Source organism: Muntiacus reevesi, chromosome 1, assembly GCF_963930625.1.
Source record: "Muntiacus reevesi chromosome 1, mMunRee1.1, whole genome shotgun sequence".
NCBI lineage: Eukaryota > Metazoa > Chordata > Mammalia > Artiodactyla > Cervidae > Muntiacus > Muntiacus reevesi.
This window is the reverse complement of record NC_089249.1, coordinates 93,859,259-93,880,400: the sequence shown is the minus strand read 5'-3', so window position 1 is coordinate 93,880,400 and position 21,142 is coordinate 93,859,259. Positions and strand designations below refer to the sequence as shown.

General features: G+C 48.7%; 1 protein-coding gene across 1 annotated transcript; it reads right to left on the bottom strand.

Annotated features, from left to right (window-relative positions):
* Window positions 1-646: 646 nt before the first annotated feature.
* On the bottom strand, window positions 647-4,341 carry ADORA3 (adenosine A3 receptor). The gene is made up of 2 exons (XM_065927292.1): window positions 3,641-4,341; window positions 647-1,737 (listed from the first exon to the last, which is right to left on the bottom strand). Exons 1-2 carry the CDS (start codon window positions 3,988-3,990, stop codon window positions 1,134-1,136), a joined length of 954 nt encoding a protein of 317 aa, XP_065783364.1. The 5' UTR covers window positions 3,991-4,341; the 3' UTR covers window positions 647-1,133.
* Window positions 4,342-21,142: the final 16,801 nt, after the last annotated feature.

The window sequence follows — 21,142 nt, the reverse complement described above, 5'->3', positions numbered from 1 at the left end:
GAGATGGTAGTGAGGATGGTACCTCAAAGACTATCAGAACCAAAAGAGAGAACGCATGTAAAATAGTACATAGCAAGTGAAAGTGTTAGTCGCTCAGTCGTGTCCGACTTTTTGTGACCCCTTAGACTGTAACCCACCAGGTTCTTCTGTCCATGGGATTTTCCAGGCAAGAATACTGGAGCAGGTTGCCATTTCCTTCTCCAGGGGATCTTCCTGACCCAGGAATTGAACCCCAGTTTCCCGCATTGCAAGCAGACTCTTTACTGTCTGAGCCACTAGGGAAGTATGTAGAACATGCTCAACAAATAATATTAATAGCTCTCTGGGGTCTCTTTTTGCCCCTATCCCACTATTCCTATTAAAATAAAATACTAGAGGAAATAATTGAAGACTCAGGTCTAAAAGAGAATTGTTTCTTCTTTAACTCTTGATGAATGGTTCAGAAAGCTGACAAATACTCTGATCAGCCCAGGAAAAAGGAGCAGAGTGTGCTGGGGCCAGGGGTGAGGATCCTAGAATCTATACAGAATTTATAGGAGAAGGTGTCACATGATGTCACGTAGCAAGCAGGCTGGATGCCAGGAGGAGCCAGCTGGATCTTCCAACCCCAAGTGACCCTGACCCTCATCAAAGAGTTATAAAGAAGTTAGCTATCATCTTTTATTCACTCAATACATTTACAACTGAATCCAGAAAGTTAAACTCAATTCAGTTCTTGCATTCCATCATCTTCCAGGCAACTGCTGAGAGCAGGGTTCTCTGCTTAGTTCCACAGTGAAGCAGAACTGAGTCACCATCACGTACATGTCAAGCCCCATCAGTCCCCTTTTGTCAGTAAGTCAATGAAGCATCCTTCAGATTCCATAACTTCTGTTAGAGGAGAAGACATGTAGCAGTAACCGTGGAGCATTGTCCTCAAGTCAGATACCCAGAAAAGAAGGACACGGAAAAACAAAAAAAGGATTAGAGAAAGAGTACATAAGGAAGGTACAACTAGAGGCAGCCAGCCAAATGCTTCGCACATCAGTAGAAGGAATCAAAGACATGAGAGCCCCATCCCACGTGGAAAAGCCCTCAAGTGTTGATGCCGAATCTGAAGGTCATTGGGATGGACAGCCATCTTTCATGGATAACTACTCAGAAGTCTGCTCAATGCTTGAGTCCATGGACTTAGAGGGCTGGCAGATCACACAGGCTTTGAGGATCAAGAGATAGGTTTCCTTGAACTTCTTTATTTTATAAGCATAGACGATAGGGTTCATCATGGAGTTAGCGTGGGAAAGCAGGATGCCCAAATAGAGCAGAGTTTGTGGCACTTCACCATTAAAGTAGATGATGCAGTTGATGATGGACAAAGGCAGCCAGGACAAAGCAAACAGGAAAAGAACCAGTAACAGAGACTTGGCGGTCTTGAACTCCCGCCCATAAAATGCACCTGTCTCTCTGGAGCCAGAGAAGTTCTGACTGAGTCGCTTCCGGATGATGTAGAAGATATCAAAGTAGATGGCACACATGACAACCAGGGGAATGAGAATCCAAATGAAGAAACTGAAGTAGACCATGTAGTCCATCCTCATGACCGAACGGAATTTGCAGGGTAGGAAGGTGAGATTTTTGTCCGCTGAGGTCAGTTTCATGTTCCAGCCAAACATGGGGGTCAGTCCCACCAGGAATGACACCAGCCAGCAAAGACCCAGAGCCAACCATATTCTTCTTTGCGTGGTGACTCTCCTGTATCTGTTTGCATGGAAGAGAGTCAGTGAGTTCACAGCAGAAATTGCTACCGGGTGGGGGGGAGATGGAGCTGGACTGTTGGGATTCTACGGTGATTTCAACTAAACTCTACTGGATATGAAGACAAGATGAGCAGAGAAAACTCCAGCAAAGTTCTCTGGGCACTTTTCTAAAGAAGTACAATCTACAATACAACAGGAGTATGTTGCCAAGGGCTTCCCTACTGGCTCAGTGGTAAAGACTTCACCTGCCATGTAGGAAATGCAGGTTCCATCTCTGGATTGGGAAGATCCCCTGGAGGAGGAAATGGCAACCCACTACAGTATTCTTGCCTGGGGAATCCCAAGGATAGAGGAAACTGGGGGGGCTACGATCCATAGGGTTGCAAAAGAGTCAGACACAACTTAGTGGCTAAAGAACAGCGACATGGCAACTGTGGATTGCATGCCCCTCTGACAGCGCCATTTCCAGCCCAAGAATTCTTCAATTCCTGGGAGGTAAGAGTTACTGAAGTCTCCTAGGATCACCTACCTGAGAAGAAACAATCTGCTCAAAGCATGTTTGCCTGCTGTGTTCTGCACTATTTTTTTTTTTTTTTTTTTTTGGCCATTGTGATGACATCCATCATTTAGACTCTGCCTCTCCCACACTTCCCCTCTACCTGTGTCTGTCTCTGCTTCTCTATGCTTTTCAAACACTTGGTGTTTGAGTTAGAGTCTATGGAGCTGCAAAAGTTGTGTTGAAGTTCTTCCAGGACCTTAAAAGACTCACCAATCAGAAGCCACCATTTCTCTTTAAACTATTCTTCCTGACAACATTCTACACAGACTACAAGAAGAAAGAGGATTTTATTAAGTACTGGCTATGTACTCAGTAGACTTTCTCTCAATGAAATCTCATGACAAACCGGGACTATTTTATGGCAATCTCCATTTCATTGTCGGTAATGGTGAACATCAGAGTAGTGACAGCTACCATTTACTGAGCACAGACTCTTTGTTGACATTTTTCTAAGAGCTTTACGTGTGTTGACTCACTTGACCTTACTGGGAAGGTGCAATTACGATCCTCATTCTATGGGCGAAAAAAATGAAACAGACAAGCAACTTGTGGAAGCTAAAAGTGGTAGAACTAAAATTGAATGAAGGACAGTCTGAACTCAGAGCATTGCAACACTATGCTGAAGAAACTAAGACACAGAAAGTTAAATAACTTGCCCAAGATCAGACCTCAAGATCTGAGATTTGAACTAGTGCTTGTTTGTATCCAAAGTTGTCTATAGCTGCTTCACCATGCTCTTTTTCCAAGAGAAGAGAGGCGCAACAAGAGACCAGTGTAATTCAGGACACGTGGGGAATTATTCACTCGGCAGTCTGTTCTGTTCACATGGTCACACGAAAAATTGCTACTACTTTCTGCAATAGAGAACTTTTTTGGTCCCCTTCGCATCATGGAAGAGGAAGCAAAATTACAATAACTTTAATTGGCAACATACTCCTGTTGTATTTGTAAAGGACAGAACCATCAGTTTATCTCTCATTTTTTTTCTCTCAGCTTATCTTATCATCTAGCATGTTTCTATCATTTCTAATAACCAAGAACATTTTTCACTAATTAAAGGGGGATCAAGTTTTTATCATCTTTAGCCTCTGCCCCAGGGGATATGGAGCAGGTACTCCCGTATCAGTGGGGTGGGGGGGATTGGAGGATTCCTTCATTCCTTGTGACAAGTGTCTGCTTGTCATTGATAAACCCTTCACACATCAAATGGTAAAAAGAACCACTTTCAAGCTCAGAGACCAATTTGAATTTGTTTCCACTTAAAAAGTCTTGGGTCTGGACTTGTAGCTCCATTTCCCAGGCACTTCTATCACCACCCGACACCACTGCTCTTTAGGCAAGTTACCTGACTGTGAGCTTGACCCGCAGGTATCGGTCCACAGCAATGGCTAGCAAGGACATGATGGATGCATGGGTGAAGATCAGCAGCAAGCAGGTCATGAGAAGGCAGCTATAAAAGTGGATTGTGACACCCAGGCTGATGACAATGGCCAAAGGCATAACCAGCACCCCAACAGCAATGTCAGCCAGGGCTAGGGAGACAATGAAATAGAAGGTGGTGGTCTGCAGGCTAGGGTTCAGTTTGACCACCCAGATGACCAGCACATTGCCCACTATGGCGCAGAGCCCGATGAGAATCTCCACAGTGATATAGGTAACGTTGGCCAAGAGCACAGCAGTGCTGTTGACAGGCATCTTGTTTTCCAAGAGGAGCCTCCCAGGTGAGTAGTGTTCCAAAAAGATCCGTGTGGGCCAGTCCACCTAGCTCTTGCCACACATCCTTCCAGAGGTCCAGGTGTAGCAGCCACCATCCAGAACTCACAACTCACCCATTCTCTGTCTTCTCTGGTGTCACCTAGTCTCCTTAGAGAGATTCCACCACAGGCTGACACAGGCCACACATCTCCAAGCTTGCAGAAGTCTGGGGAGGACAGTTCTCTGTGGCGGAATGTGAAAGTGCAGCTGCTCTTAGTTCCCCTGCCCCTGCAGGGCTACCCAAGCTCCATCGAGATAAGCAACGCTCTTCGGTGGTGTTTAAGGAAGTGAGATGGGCCAAGAGGAAGCACAGAGCTAGGAAACACTCAGCAAGAAGATGGAAAGAAGGGGCGGAGGGATGTTCGCAGCATGGAGAAGCCTCAGCATTTATTTACTAAGGGACTGGATAAGAATGTCACAGAGTGGGAAAGGAACTGGGAGCACTGACTGTGTAATAATGTTCTGGCTTTCTGCTGACTTAGCAGAGGCAAACAGAACACACAGAAGAAAAAGAAGTAGACTCTGGTTTTGCTGTTGTTCAGTCACTAAGTTGTGTCCGACTCTTTGCAATCCCATGGACTACAAAGCACCAGGCTGCCCTGTCCTTCACTATCTCCCAGAGTTTGCTCAAACTCATGTCCACTGAGTCAATGATGACATCCAACCGTCTCATCCTCGGTCGTCCCCTGCTCCTCCTCCTGCCCTCAACTTTCCCAGTATCAGGGTCTTTTTGTGTGTGTGTGTGTGTGTGTAATAAAGTTTTATTAAAGTATAACGGAGATAGAGAAAGCTTCTGACATAGGCATCAGAAGGGGGCAAAAGAGTACCCCCCAGTATCAGGGTCTTTTCCAGTGAGTCAGCTCTTCACATCAGGTGATCAAAGTACTGGCGCTTCAGCTTCAGCATCAATACTTCCAGTGAATATTCAAGGTTGATTTCCTTTAGCATTGATCTGTTTGATCTTGTTGTCCAAGGGACTCTCAAGAGTTTTCTCCAACACTACAGTTCAAATCATCCATTCTTTGGTGCTCAGCCTTGTTTATGGTCCAATTCTCATATCTGTACACGACTACTGGAAAAACCATAGCTTTGACTAGACAGACCTTTGTAGGCAAAGTGATTTCTCTGCTTTTTAATATGCTATTTAGGTTTGTCATAATTTTTCTTCCAAGGAGCAAATGCCTTTTAATTCTGTGGTTGCAGTCACCATCCACAACAATTTTGAAGTCCAAGAAAATAAAATCTGTCACTGTTGCCATTTTTTCCCATCTATTTGCCGTGAAGTAATGGGACCAGATGCCATGGTCTTAGTTTTCTGAATGTTGAACTTTAAGCCAACTTTTTCACTCTCCTCTTTCACTTTCATCAAGAGGCTCTTTAGTTCCTCTTCACTTTCTGTCATCAGGGTGGTGTCATCTGCATATCTGAGGTTATTGATATTTCTCCTGGCAATCTTGATTCCGGCTTGTGATTCATCCAGCCCCACATTTTGCAGGATGTACTCTGCATAGAAGTTAAATAGGCAGGGTTACAATATACAGCCAGATGTACTCCTTTTCCAATTTTGAACCAGTCCGTTGTTCCATGTCTGGTTCTAATTGCTGCTTCTTGACGTGCACACAGGTTTCTCAGGAGACAGGTAAGGTGGTCTGGTATTCTCATCTCTTTAAGAATTTTCTGCAGTTTGTTGTGATCCACATAGTCAAAGGCTTTAGCATAGTCAATGAAGCAGATGTTTTCCTGGAACTCTCTTACTTTTTCTATGATCCAACAGATGTTGGCAATTTGACCTCTGGTGTCAGGTTCTTAAACTTAGAATTTACTCCTTCTAAGCACATGCCATAGACTGACTGACTGTGTCACCCCAAACTCACAGGTTGAATTCTGACCTTCAAAGTCAAGGCATTTGGAGGGGGAGGCTTTTCGAGGTTATTAGGTCATGACGGTGGAGGTCTCATTAATAGGATTAGGGTCCTTATGACAGAGACCTCACAGAGCTCTCTCGTCCCTTCCACCATCTATGTACCAGGAAGAAGGCTCTCATCAGACACAGGTTCTATCGATACGCTGATCTAGGACTTAAAGAGACCTCCAGAACTGTGAGAAATAAATTTCTCTTTTTTCTAAGTCCCTTAGACTTTAGTGTTTGGTTATATCAGCCCAAATGACTAGGACAGCATATAACAGTTAATACGGAGAATTCAGCCACATGAGTTGACCCTGTTGGGCATGGCTGAACATGGCAATACATGGCAAGCCTTTGTATTGAAGATCTTTTGCCAAAGGGACAAACTAAGACTCCCTAATCAGACGAACAAAACTTCGGCACCTCCCATAAGCCCCATGAGCATCATATCTGCTGACCCTCAGCTCCCCTTCTCAGCTCACACTGTGGGCTCACTCACTCTAGCCACCAGCCTGTATCAAATCTATTTGAGGGACAACAGGATGACCAGCAACGCAGAAAATAGGGAAAGAGCAGCATGTGCACATAATCACATGGCAGACCTCCTGCCCCAAGCCCTGCCCCCACCCTGCAGAAATAGCTACGGATTGTCTGTACTTATGTTGTGCACTGTCTTAGCCATTTGGGCTGATAGACCAAATACTAAAGCTTAAGTCGCTCACCTGGTTTCAACTCCTGGGAATCAGACACTTGAAATGCAATTGTGATCTGGAGTCCACCCAGATGGCTCAAATTGTAAAGAATCCTCCTGCAATGCAGGAGACCTGGGTTTGATCCCTGGGTTGGGAAGATCCCCTGGAAAAAGAAATGGCAACTCACTCCAGTATTCTTGCCTTGAGAATTCCATGCAGAGAGGAGCCTGGCTGGCTACAGTACATGGGGTCACAAAGAGTCAGACACGACTGAGCAACTAACACTGGTTCAGAGGTTTCTCCATGCTGCCCAAAAGGGTTATTTAGAGAGACAGCAAAAGGAACAGTTGAACCTAAGTCCACACTGTGGATTGAAGGATTTATAATATTTACCTCTAAGCACCAATCTATGGAGAGCCACAAATAAAATTTGACCATCACAGGAGTGCTGTTCTGGTGTTTACTAACACTGGTGTTTACCTCTCACTGGGGCACAGGCGAGATGCTTCGGCATGGGGCCTGCCAGGGTCTTCTTTAGTTGTTCTGCTTCTGTATCATCCATCAATACCCTACCCCAGCTGCATGCCAAGTCTGTCTGGCATGCCTTGCTCCTTCCTGCTAGACTTGCCGCATATCCCTGAGCAAACACCCCAGGTAATAAGGGGCAGCCTTCTTCAACAACATTTCTGTCACCCCAGCATTTCCCAGCATTAGCTGTGCCTGCACCCCTGCACTTTGGGAATGCGACCAGTGTCACCAACCTCCAATATAAGTAAGTAAGTAAGTGAAAGTCACTCGGTCGTGTCCGATTCTTTGCCACCCCATGGACTATACAGCCCAAGGAATTCTCCAGGCCACAGTACTGGGGTGGGTAGCCTTTCCCTTCTCCAGGGGATCTTCCCATCCTGGGGATCGAACCCAGGTCTCCCGCACTACAGGCAGAATTTTTACCACCTGAGCCACCAGGGAAGCCCAAGAATACTGCAGTGGGTAGCCTATCCCTTCTCCAGTGGATCTTCCCCACCCAGGAATCGAACTGGGGTCTCCTGCCTTGCAGGCAGATTCTTTACGAGCTGAGCTATCCGGGAAGCCCTAACCTCCAACATGGTGAATGTCTCTACTGCGGCTGCTCTCTTTATCTCTGCTCAGAGGAAGTCATAGAGAGCGATTTCTAGGAGACTGCATGCTCCCAAAACAAGCCTTTCTGTAAGTCCACTATAAAGCAGTTGTTGAATCTTGGTCTGTTGTCATTTAGTCACTCACTGGTGTCCGACTCTTTGCCTACCAGGCAAGAATACTGGAGTGGGTTGCCTTTTCCTTCTCTAGGGATCAAACCCACATCTCCTGTGTCTCCTGCCTTAGCAGGTGGATTCTTTACCACTGAGCCACCAGGGAAGTCTGCTGCATCTTGGTAACTCACTGCAATAAAAGATATCCCAGCTCTCAGCCCTTGGCCACCCAGTAGCACCAAATAACCTTATATAAGAGAAAGACCCTCTGGGGAAGAGATGAGATGCTAACTGGTTGTGGTGATGGGATAGCTAAGGAGCACTTTTCCTGGAGGGCTTGGTAACCCCTGGGGTTACCTGGAGTGGCCAAGGACAGAGGGAGTTGGCTCATAGCAGAGCAGAGCACAGACCTCTGCCCCGTGTCGTGACTGGTCAGAGAGCGGCCAGCTCCTGCATTTAGAAAGAAAACGGTTGTGGCCCTTGTATGGTTGTGGGCCAGAAGCTGGGGTAGGGGAAGATGGTAGAGGCCAGGGAAAGTCTCTGAACCACGGATCCATCACACGAGAAGTGGGCTGAGCCCTTAGGGGTGGATGTGACAGCTGCAAACCTGGACTGGTGTGGTTTGGTCCCAGCCCATTTACTCTCCTTTAAGACCCAGATGAGTCCTTCTGAATTTGCGAAACCAAGGACAGGAGGGTTTGCCCAAGGACCAGTTGCAGGGGCAGTGCAGTGGGGACAGGGTGGCCTGTCGGAGAATGACCCCCAGGAAGAAGGAGAGGCAGGGGACAAACTTAGGGCTGCCAACTCACCCACTTCACCACTTAGGAATTGTCCCCTGAATCCTCTGCACAGACCTGGGGAATTCCCTCTCTGTGAATAAAAGAAGCCCTTCCTTTGTTTTCTTCTGAGTAGATAGAGCTCATCTCTGCTCAGGGGCCTGAGCTGAGGGGAGGTAGAGAAAGGTTTTCACAGTGACTTAGCATTTTGGCCTAGGAGGGGGCACTGAGTGTCCTTTTCATTCTAGATTAAATATCGAAGAGCAGCCAGGGAGAGGACAGAGAAACCAGGAGGAACGGACCCCTTCCCCCATTCCCCACCTCTGCCCACAGCCACTCTTAGTCACGGAACCAGCCTCATCACCGCTGAGCTGCCTAACCCAGCCCCAGACTCTAGTCCCTCCACAGCCTCCGTGTTGCCTGCAGGATCAAGTCCAGACTCCTCGCAATGGCATCCAGACTCTGCTATGGGGTCTCCCAGACCCTTCAGCCTCCTGTTGCCTGGTTCCCGGGGAAACCATAAGGGCCTTGGGGGCTCAGGGTGTGCTTTCTCACTTCCTCTCCCCTCTGCACACTGCTCCTTTCTGTCTAGGAAGGCCCTTCTCCCTTGCATCCACCCAGAAAACAAGCCCTTCTCCTTCCAGCCTCTTCTCAAACAGAACTTTGCAGAAAACTTTGCAGACACCTCCCCTCCTCCCATGGCTGGGGTTATACAATCCCTGTGAGCTCTTGGAGGGCAGGCATCTCCCTTTTTCATTTCTTCCAACCGTGTACCACAGCTCCTGGCCACTACTAGGTGCTCAGGATACCGACAAACAAATGGATAGGAAAGCACCTCAGTGAACCAGGGGCATAATAAATTCAGCACTAGGTATAGAATACCAAGAAGCCAGCTAGGACCTGTGAAGCGCTTTCTGTTCTACGGCTACTGTGTTGATGTTTTTATACACCTAATCTCTTGCAATGTTATCTGATGAAATATATGCTATCATTACCATTGAGGCTCAGAAGTGTGAAGTAACTTGCCCCAGAGGTTGCTGCGCTAGAAAGTGGCAGAGCTGGCATTCAAACCCAGGCTCCTGGCTTCAGTAAATCAATAAGCAAGCGAACAAGCTTTCACAAGTATAAGCTGTCCCTGGATTTACTGTTGCCAAATTGTCAACTGGAGGTTCTACACTCATGTCTGGAAAAGAAAGCGGCGACCAAGACCACCAAAACACAGAGCAAGAATAACATAGGCCGAGCACCAAATCTGAGCGAGAAAGTGGAGGAAGCAGAGACTGCTAGAGCAGCCTGGGTTCCCAGGGGAGCTCTGTGCCGGGAAGAAAACCTTTTGTTGGACCAAGGTGCCATACACAAAAAAATTAATAATAAGATAAATTATAAATGAAACATGGCTCACGTCATTTTCCCATCTAAAAGAAGGCCCATGTCTATTTCAGTTCTACTGAAAGAAACCTGAGAACTCTGGAGGAGGGAAGACTCTGGGAGGAACCATGAGCCTGAATGGGGGAAAAAGCAACAGACTTCTAGGGAAAGGCCTTGTGTGTCCCAAAGCCTGCCCCGGCGCCACCTTGAGCTGATGCAGCTGGACTTAGGTCAACCACGATGCTGGAGTTCTGCTTAAAATCCTAAAAGCCTGGCCAGAGATGATTCGTCGGATCCTCTGCAGCTTCTCAGAAAAGCCTGAGAAACCCCAGCAACCAGCCTGCAGTAACCCCAAGGTGCAGTGTTAGGAGGCAACCAGAGACGGCGCTCTGGAGCCGCAGGACTAGTACAGGTAGCGCTGAGACGGGATGTCAGGCGGGCAGAAGGTGGCGGCTTCTGCCAGGGGCCTGCTCTCACTCACTCCACTGCTGCCTGCGGAGCTGCACAAAACCATCTTGCTCACTTCCTCTTGGCCCCATTGCCACTTCCCCAAAGCCCTGTATTTTTACAGAGCGTGGTGCTTGCGAGCCAACAGCCGAGGCTTAGAAAGAACGCGTGCTCAGAGGCACCCCAGGACGGCGGCCAGCTCTTACTACCCTCCTCTCCCAGGCCCCCCTCCCTTCTCTGCCTCTCAGGTAAGCCAGAGGGTGCAGACTGGGCTTATTTGAAGCCACTGTCCTCTGGGTGCTTCCTACGAGGACTTCAGTGGTGACCAAGGAGCCAGGGACTTCCTGGAGTCTGACTTCAGGAGACTCACATAGAGCCAGTGTGAGAGAGGAGGAGAGAGGTCAAGGCTCCTTCACTCTGAGCAACAGGAAATCCTGCCCAGCCAAGGGGAACTGCTCCTGGCGCCTACGCCCCACCCACCCCTACTGAGCGTGTCGGAAGTTCTCTGGGCTCTAGTGGAGAATCTGAGAAGGGTTCAGCTAACTGTTCGCTCCAGGTTCTAGGCACTTAGGAAACGAGGAGGTGTTCAGCTGCAGAAGTCTCAGTGGATAGAGGCTTTTTATTCTTGTGTCCCTGTTGGGACGCTATGTGCAGCAATGACCGCCAGGGGGCAGCACATTTCCACTGCCACTCAGGATGCCGGCTGCAAGAAAGTAAAGCAAGAACTTGGGGGTTCCACCTCTGCCATGTTTAGCCAGCCCCCTCAGATCGTTCAGAAAAGGAAAGAGAAGACTAAGGGCAAGGGAGACACGCAGAAGACTCCCCTGGAGTCCAGTGGTTGAAAATCTGCCTGCCAACGCGGGGGACATGGCTTTGATCCCTGGTCCAGGAAAATCCCTCATGCCTCAGGGTAAATAAGCCCGCGTGCCTGTGTTCTAGAGCTTCTGCTCTGCAACAAGAGAAGCCACTGCAATGAGAAGCTCGCTCACTGCAGCTAAAGAACAGCCCCGGCTCACCACAATGGAGAAAAGCCCAAGCAGCAATGAAGACCCAGCACAGCCAAAAATAAATATATAATTTTTTTTAGAAAAGGGAGGACATGGAGAGATTGCCGTCTGTCTACATTCTTTCATTTTAGACAGACTATGCATTTTTATTAATAGATCACAGAAATGTGTGAATTCCTGTGTTATTAATAGTCAGTCATTAAGTATAAAATCAATGAGTTAAATAGCCTGTTCTTTAAGCTATTGTCCAAGATCTAAACAGAAAGCTGGACATACAGCGGGTAGTCAGTTAATACACTGAGTTAATTACGTAAACGTTGAAATTAGACAACTAAGCTTTTGAATTATTTTAAATGAAATTCTGAAAAAAGTTTGCTAATGTATTATTGAACAACTCATGAAAGTTAGCATGCTTTATCAGACTCTGAAGGAGACTTTAAATTTACTTTGAAAAGACTATCATAACTTTTTTAATTAAAAAATGTTTATTCTCATCTAAAATAGTTTTAACTGCTTAAAAGTAAGCTGTAAAAATATAAACAAAGTCTCCCATGGGGTGTGTGTGTGTGTGTGTGTGTGTGTGTGTGTGTGTGTGTGTATCTATATCTTCCTGAGAGAATATATATATATACTCCTAAATCAACTTGAGTTGACATTCATTTGCCATCTGCCTGCATTCAATCCAATCCCAAAGAATATTCCTGGACATTACCAAATTCCATTCTGTTGACTCAAGGGGGCTAAGAAGCAGGTTCTCCTTTCAAACCTGTGTGTGTTCCAATAAAAGCAATATTTGTTGTTCCTCATAGTGTGCAAAGCACCTCACATGTCCCGCCTCACTAAATTAATGTAACAATCTCACTGGGCAGGTATTATTCGTCTCATCTCCCAGCAGAAGAAACTGAGGCAGAGAGATGGAGGAATCTACTCAAGGTTGTCCATCTGGTCAGAGGCAGTATAAGAATGGAGCCATCTCACTCAGAGGAGGATCACTCAGAAATCCCCAGAGGAGGTCCCATCAGGATGTTTCCCTCCTCATACCTGTGTTCCTGGGTCACCAGACCCTCCCTCACTGCCTGCCCATCTCTCACCTATCCTGTCCCTTCTACAGGGCCCATTGGTCCATTTACTTGACCTTCGTTGAAGAGCATCCTGTCTTTTGGAGCCCATTTCTCAAAACACCTTGGGTCTCTTCATAACCCAGCCTCCTCTTCATCACAGCTCCAGCCTCCTATCACCTGTGCTGGGGTCTCCGCAGTCGCCACAGTGGCCAACAGCACAGCCTGCTGTCGACCCCCATGCCCTAAACACCAGAAGGTGTAGGAACAAACTCTAGATAGAGCAACTGTGGATCCTAAATGTTTCCAGCAGGGCCACGCCCTGGTCCCTTCTTTTTACCTTCTGCCTAACAAATGTGATGCCGCTCCTGCAGTAACGGGGTGAGAGCTCCCCCATGTTGATGACATATGTGTCTCCCCCTCTTACTCCACAAGGCCTCTCATATTTATGCTCACGAGAGCCGCATGATATGGTGCCAACCAACCTGTGCCAGGCACCCTGCCCGGGATTACACACACATCATTATACAGCGACCCTGTAAGTGACTGTTATTAGATCCATCTCACAGATGAGGAAACTAAGGCATGGTGGCCACTGAATGACTTGCTCTGGGCAACACAGCCAGTAAATGACAGAACTGGGCCCAAACCCAAGTCTGTCTTGGCTTCAGTGCCCTGGCTTGTCTCAGGGAACCACATGAGGACAGTTACACATCAATGATGCCAAAACCCCAATTGTCATTTGGGGCAGACATTCTCCAGTGTCCTGGTGAATAAGACTTGCTTCATAGGTCAGGCCAGCTGCTAGGAGCAGTGTGTCACTGGGTCAACTGTCCGTGCCCCACCTCCCGCCAAAGCTCAGCTCAGCAGGAGGTTGTCCTGGGCCAGTGGTGGAGTGAAGCCAGCCCCCTCTCCCTCCATACTCTACGTGCTGCTCCTGCAGGGAGCATATTCGACAATGCTGTCCTAGAACCATATCACTTTCGTTCCCTGCTGAAACATATTCCCAGACAATCTTATCCTCTCTGCTTTTTATTAAAGGTAAATATAGAAAGCTGTCAGTGGAAGTATGTCTTGCATTTCATCATGATCCAAGATACTATCTACTGCTATGTTCCCTGCAGAAAGTTTCTGAGGATACATTTCTCCAAGCAGTTTAGTGCTAGGGAGGAAAAAAAAAAGGCTGCTTTCCTTAATAATCTAGCCTGCTTTGTTGAACTGCCGAGTGGGAGAGTTTTGTATAATTTGACTTTCCGTGGGCAGCCGAGAGGCTCAGCACTGGGGTCCTGTCTCAGTAATCACTCTCTGCTTTCGCCTCCCATGGCATCTATATGCCCCGTATCAGCCCTTGGCACCTGGTGTACCGGAACTCTTCATGCCCCTCCTTTTACTATCAATGGTTCCCAACCTTTTTCTAAGTAGGCAAGGTGTAAATGATAATTTCACAGAACTATCATTACAAGGAGGGGCCTCCCTGGTAGCTCAGAGGTAAAGAATCTGCCTGCAATGCAAGAGATGCAGGTTTGATCCTTGGGTCAGGAAGATGCCGTGGAGAAGAAAATGGCAACTCACTCCAGTATTCTTGCCTGGGAAATCCCATGGACAGAGGAGCCTGGCAGGCTATAGTCCATGGGGTCTCAAAAGAGTGGGTCATGACTTAGAGACTGAACAGCAAGATTACAAAGTCTGTTAGTCTTTATTTCAAAGGCAGGCCTGAAGGTCGATTATCTCACGCTGTTATGTAAGATTCTTGTCATTCCCCACTCCCCACCCCACCCGCCCCATGATTTTGGGGTAAGGATTTCATTTGAAAAGTGGGCCATAATCATATTTTTACATTATCAGTTTGGACAAAAGAGGAAAAAAAAAAAAAAAAACTATGGAGACTGGAAATGCCCTCTGGGGTTAAGTGAGCACTGTGGGAAAAGCTTTAATACAATGCTTGAAGCCTCAGTATCTAGCAGGATCTAGTAAATACTCTCTTAGGAATGATGCTTATAGAGCATAATATGATGATTCCCCAGGTAGAACTTGTTTTTATTTATGTAACCTCACCCACTTCCACAAACGATTGAAGTTACTACCAAGCTGAGTCAATAGCTTCCTCCTCTGTCCTCCCACGTCAGCTCACACATTCCTCTGTTGGAGCACTTATTACACCACTCGGTAGTTATTTATTTACATGACTGCTCCTCTCACTAGCTGGTAAGCCCCCAGTAGATAGTAAACTCCTTAAGTACACTCCATAAGAAATTATGTCTATCTATGTTTTTGTCTCCCTCCCAATCCCCTTATCGCAAAAGTACCAAGAAACTGAAATAGTACCTGGCACATAGGAAACCTAAAATAAATTCTCACTGAATGTGTGATGTATTATTATTCTCAGGTCTTTCTGCTCCTTACATTGCAAGAATGCTGACCATACCTCTCTATGGCCAGTGAGGCATCAGAACGAATCTAGGAGACCGCTTCCTCAACAAAAATAGCATTTTGCATTTGGGTCTGGTCAAAGGGACCCTCAGACAAACTGTCTGATACATTAGAGTTTGTGGTTTCAGCATTTTAACATACAATCATCTGTTTCATTCTCATCTCTGTGATGTGTCTAAAATGGTGCCCTCACAAACACACACACACAAACACACATACTCTCTCACACATGCACTCTCTAACATGTTTCCTATGTTACTCCTTTCACAACCAAAATTCTTCATCAGAGTTTATTCCTTTCTTCACTTGTCAGGTCACTGCTCTCTGCAGGACCCAGAACCACCTCTGGCCCTGACTGGCCCATTTAATGTGACACATGATGTGAGGGGCTCATGAAACCCTGGATAGTTGTGTTTGGTGTGAGGTTTCCAGGATGTAAGGACTTGGGGTGGGAGGGAGCACCAGAGGAGTCTGATGCCCACAGTCTGATGTTCAAGGTCAAACCTGAAACAAGCACTCCAGGATCTTCACTAGAAGAAATGTTGAGAATCCACGTGGCTGGGCATCCATAACGATGCTACGTCCCCAGGTCCTGTGTTTTCTTAGGGTTGATTCTCTCAGTCTCTCGCTGGAAGGGCTCTGTCGGTGCTCTGCTTCACTGGCTCTTTGTCACTCTGGTCCCCATCTCTCTGAATCTCCAAACAGCCTGCGGCTCTCCAATCAAGCCTGTATTTGATTTATTTTTTTCTTCTTTCAAGACTGCACTTGATCCTTGACCACTGTGCCTGTCAGCCCATGCAGGGGGTGCCACAGTGGGTGCTAATGAGTCACACCTAGAGCACCCAGATGCGCTTAATGGATGCTCAGTTATGCGGAGACGTTCGACAGCACCGCACACCTGTGCCTCTTCATCCTGGTGCCAGGCCCACGCCCTCTCTGCTCCCGGAGAGAAATCGCTGGCAGACCCATCCCTGTGCTGTGAAACACGCCCACCTGTCTTTTTTGAACTCTGTTTCTAAATGGATGGTGGCGGACAAATCATTCATTCTGTGTCTTCCTTTCCCCCTCGACAACCTGAACAAGGGTGGAGGGAAGCAATGTGGGCATGGCAGCTGGTGCAGAACTGGGTCCACAGCCTGGCTCCCCGGCCCCTGTGCCAGTGTGTGAGCACTGCTGGGGAGCGTCTGTGTTACCCCATTAAGGCTACTCCAGCCCCCAGCCCAGTGCTCCCCTTAAGAGGCGCTTGAACAGAAGGAAAATCATTCCGTACCTGCCACCCTCCCCAAACTGTGAGATACAGGCTTGCTGGGAACCACTGAAGACACGCTCCCCAGACACGGGTCTCTTTAGGGATGACTCTCCCGGTCTCACGGGAGCAGCTCTACTCCCATCCAGCTCCCCCATCAGTGCTCCTGGCTTGTGAAACAGGAAGCTTCCAAGGGAGATATGGAGGAGGCAGTACCCTCTTCTTCTCCCTTCTCGGTGCGTGCCAGGGTAACCAAGCTTACCCTGTTCCGAGTGGTGTGTCAGCACCGGGAATGGTGCCCACCCACCCAGGGAAGCAGAACCAAGGGACCTTGCTGGGCTCACAACAGTCCCACCCATGACTCTTCTGAGTGGCTCAGATCTAAAAATGCTCAGTTCCAAACATGCGGCCTGCTGGTCAGTAGCCCCTGGGAGCCATTTAGGCCCCCCACTTGCCACAGGTGACACTCTCCCAGTGCCGCTCTCAGATTATCCCAGGCACTGATCATAGATTCTATTTCTCATGTGTCATTCATTCTGGAGGACCTAGCACACCATTTGACACTATTCACCACTATGAAGGACCCCTCCCGCGCAGGGTGAGGGTTGCTGAATATTACAGCCAACTTCTGTCAAAACAGCTGCACGGCAAACACAGGGGGCACATGAGGCCCATCATTTAACTTGAATTACATTTATTCGTATTTGTTCTTGACCCTAAACATCAAACATCACCCAATCTTTCATTACCCCTGGAATAATTCCTAATTTCAAAGGAACAAAGAAATAAATTTCTTTTAGGTCACGGGTTTAGGCTCAGAGCCAGGCTGTGGAGCCAATTCCAATCACTCTGGTCTTCCAAGATAACATCTCATTCTGTCCCTGTCCCTCCAAGATGAGTCAATTTGCTCTGGCCATTCCCAGGGGAAGGCTAGACCTTGCTTTAATGACCATGACTTCGGCTGGGGCAGCAGAACTCTAGGTCACTGCAAGATGGCCCAGCCCGAGCTCCTCCCTCCCCCACTCCCATCCCGGCCCAGTGCCCATGACTAGGGCTTTTTGTGTGATTTGGGAATTGGCACCCTCGCCCTTTCCTGCCAATAATGGTGGCTGTTGTTTCTGAGCAAGTGGAACAAATGACCAACGTGAACTCCATGCAGTCTATGAACGGAAAAGATCTGCAGGGAGATGAGGGCGGCCACGGGTGGGGTGGCGGGGTGGGACTTGGCGAGGCAGAGGAGGGGCGGGAGAGGGAGATTCAAGAACCCCTGTACCACCGGCCGGGCGCTCCTTCAGTCTCACTGCAAACGTGAGCGCTGGGTGTTGCCAGACTCTGTGGATGAGAGGCAGAGGCGAGCAGCTCAAATCCTGAATTGGACAGTGAGATGGCCCCGGGGCTGCTCTCCTCCTAAAGAGGGAACCTCTAGAGGACAGGGCGTGTTCTTGACCTAGACTCCAACCTGGAAGGGCCTTTCTGAGCATCCTGCGGACTGGTTACTGTCCCCGGGGCGGGTGGGGGGCAGTGGGGGGACCACACGACAGGACACGACATAGACGAGGTCACAGGGGCTGCCCAGCCTGGACTCCCCCCAGGTAAGACTGAGCCTCGGTCCCTGGGTCTGGGAGAGGAGGCACCAGGTTCCTAAACTGCCCCCTGCTGGTCCTCAGCCTGGCTTATTTGATGGAGCAAACACCAGCTGAGAGTTCTCTGGCCCTGGATGCTGCTGGATCAGCTAGGAGAGGGGCGAGGAAGGGGCTGCGGGCTCCCTCATGTCAGTCATCCCCAAGCGGATGACAAGGAAGGAGGTCCCTGCAAAGATCCAACGATCCCTTGCGCCGAGGCCGCGGGACCAGTCTTCACAGACAGCTGAGCTCAGCCGTGGGCCTGAGAACTGGAGAAAGACAGGAACACGGAGGTGAAGCTCACGGAGTCTTTGGTGTCTGTGGGGGTGGGCAGGGGTTAGCGTCAGGGTGGGAGGTGGGATTCGTGCCCCGGGCACCCCCAGGAGTCACAGTACCATCCGCTCAGCTCCAACGCGGTGAGGAGGGGTGGGGCTGTGGGGCTGATTCATTCGCCACACAATCTGAGGATGCTGGTGGTTCACCCGGCCGCAAGGGCTCCTCCGGAACTCAGAGAACTGGACCCCGGAGCGGTGTTCCCCCGCAGACCGCTGGCGTGAGCTAGTCCGGTCCGCATAGGCTGGCCCAGAGAGCGGCGCCCCGGTCAGGATCAGGTCCAGCCGGGGTGCTCTGGCTCTGCGGGCGGCCCCAAGAATCCTGGAACCGCAGTTTCCGCGATGCCGGCGGTCTGCAGTCACAGGGATGGGTGACTGATGTGGAGGCTGTGTCTCCTTTCCCGCGCTCCCATCACCAGAGCCGGGGATCCTCCCACAATCCTCTTGTAAAAGGACTCTGCCTGTCGGGACCGCGCACTTGGCACCTGCCTCCCCACACTGCCCGCCCTCGCCTTCCACGGCCCTGCACACGTCACCTGCGGTCCAGTGGGCTGAGCAGGAAGCTGCTCTCAGGGCCTCTGAGAAAGGAGAGCAAGGGGGAGGGCCAAGAGGAAGTCACAAAGATCAGCGTAAAAATAACTCTCCTCTCCATGTCAGACGTGCACACGGAGCCAAGTTCTGACAGCGGTGGCTCAAGGCGGGGTCTGAGAGGCCCAAAGTGAATCAGCAGACACCCATCTGGGAGCACACACTGTGTCCTTATCAGCCTTAGCAAGCCCCTGCCAAAACCCTGTCTTCTCAGGAACTTCCGCCCAACCCGCAGCTGCTTCCTCCCCTATGTTTAACCACCAGGTTAGTGAACTGGCCAGAGTGTTGCTGCCCGCCTCAGGAAGAACCCAGTTTCCCATGGAACATGTAGGGCGCAGGATGACCCCGAGGCCTTGTGGCCTCTGCTGGGCTCCTCCCCAGCTTCTGCTGGGTGAGTGGGGCCCAGAGTTCCGGAGAAGGCCTCCACCCCCATGGTCCCGGCAGTGAGGCAGGAGAGCTGGGGGGAGGGTGTGCCCAGATGGTTTTCTGGGTGTGAGCAGTGTGTGATACCTTTCAACACTGAATGGGGTGAAGGGGACCCCCAGGAAAGCCAGAGACCCATGAAACAACACCTATGTCACAGCCCCAACCCTGAGCACCAGGGGGTGCAACCCTTTAACTTTGGATATAGTCAGGCCTCTTGGCTATTTGGGGGGGCTTCCCAGGTGGCGCTAGTGGTAAAGAATCTGCCTGCCAATGCAGGATATGTAAGAAATCTGACACGGGTTCAAGCCCAGGGTCAGGAAGATCCTCTGGAGAAGGGAATGGCAATCCACTCCAGTGTTCTTGCCTGGAGAACCCCATGGACAGAGGAGCCTGGCGTGCTACAGTCTATGGGGTCGCAAAGAGTCAGACATTTCTGAAGTGACTTAGCATGCATGCATTCTTCTTGGCTATTTTTAGCTGTCATTTCCACCCTTATCTAAACAGAGCTGTTTGTTTAGAGGAAGACCACATCTTTACCAGGGACCTTTTCCTGGTTCTGCTGGCTCCCTGGGCCCAGGCTATTGTGGTCTCATCACACTAGACATACACACACACACACACACACACACACAAAATACTAGCCTCATGAAACATTTAGTGAAAGGAGGAGCATTTTAGGAACCCTCTAGAAAATATCCTCACATGACATAAAGTACTAATGCTTGAGTAATGGTCTACATCTCTCTTAGGATGCCCGGCCTTGGCCATTACCAAGAAATGTTCTCCATGAGCGGCTTGATGCTGCTCAGCAAGGCAAGGAGACTTTCCTGGACTTACTAGTTGTCACTGGACAAGAGCAAGAACGCTCCTGTCACTTGCGTCCTGCTCCCCTTCACTTGTCCTCACGTACCGCAGGTTATTTGTCCCAGCTGGCACTAGCGATACAGACTTGCCTTTACATTGTTCTTTTCATCTTTAAACACAGAACACACCAACTAACTGAATAGAAAGTAGGATACTTTATATCCTGGAATCTGCCCTGAGGTGAGCATTTCTAAATTTCAACTCCTCAAAGCACAGGCCAGAGTCCTAACTGGGACTTCCTTGGTGGCTCAGCGGTAAAGAGTCTGCCTGAAATGCAGGAGACCTGGGTTCAATCCTCGGGTCAGGAAGATCCCCTGGAGAAGGGAATGGCAACCCACTCCAGTATTCTTGCCTGGAAGATCCTGTGAACAGAGCAGCCTGGTGGGCTGCAGTCCATGGGAGTCACAAGAGAGTTGGACATGACTGAGCTTCTAATCAGAGTCCTACCTGAATTCAGAACCCCAGCTCCACTTCTTAGGCCTGGGTGGGTTTCAGCAAGTTGCTTTCTTTGGAGCATCTTTCCATATGTGTAAAATAAGACTGAAATTGGCTAATGAGAGCCATATCAAAGGTTGTCAAGGGGATTCAATGAGATGATATTTATAAACACTGGGCAACTTGCCCAGCAACTCATACTGGGTCCTTCAAGGATTGATGAACTTTATGTTGCTGTGCAAATTGTCCATTTCTGTTTGGTTTGTGTTCCCCTTCATGGTTCATATAAAAAAGTTCAGAGCTTCTGATTAAAATCAGTGCCCCCCTCAGCACTGTCTCCATAACTACTCCCCTTGTAATAACAGAAAATATCAGTTGAGCAGTTGCTAAACTATGCGAATATGTCCTTTGTGTGTCTTAACACATCTCTGTGAGGCAAGTATCATTGTTGTCCTCATTTTATAGATAAGTAGACTAAGGCTAAATGACTTGACCAAGAATATAAAGGTAGCAAATGGTTAAGCCAGGATTTGGATTCAGGCAGGCTCCAGAGTCACTACTTGAAACCTCTTTGCTACCCCTGCATTAACTATTGAGTGTACTGCAGGTAGCTCTACTGGGGACTTTTCCAGAACCTAAGACAGACTTGCACAGTCCTTTCTTCCC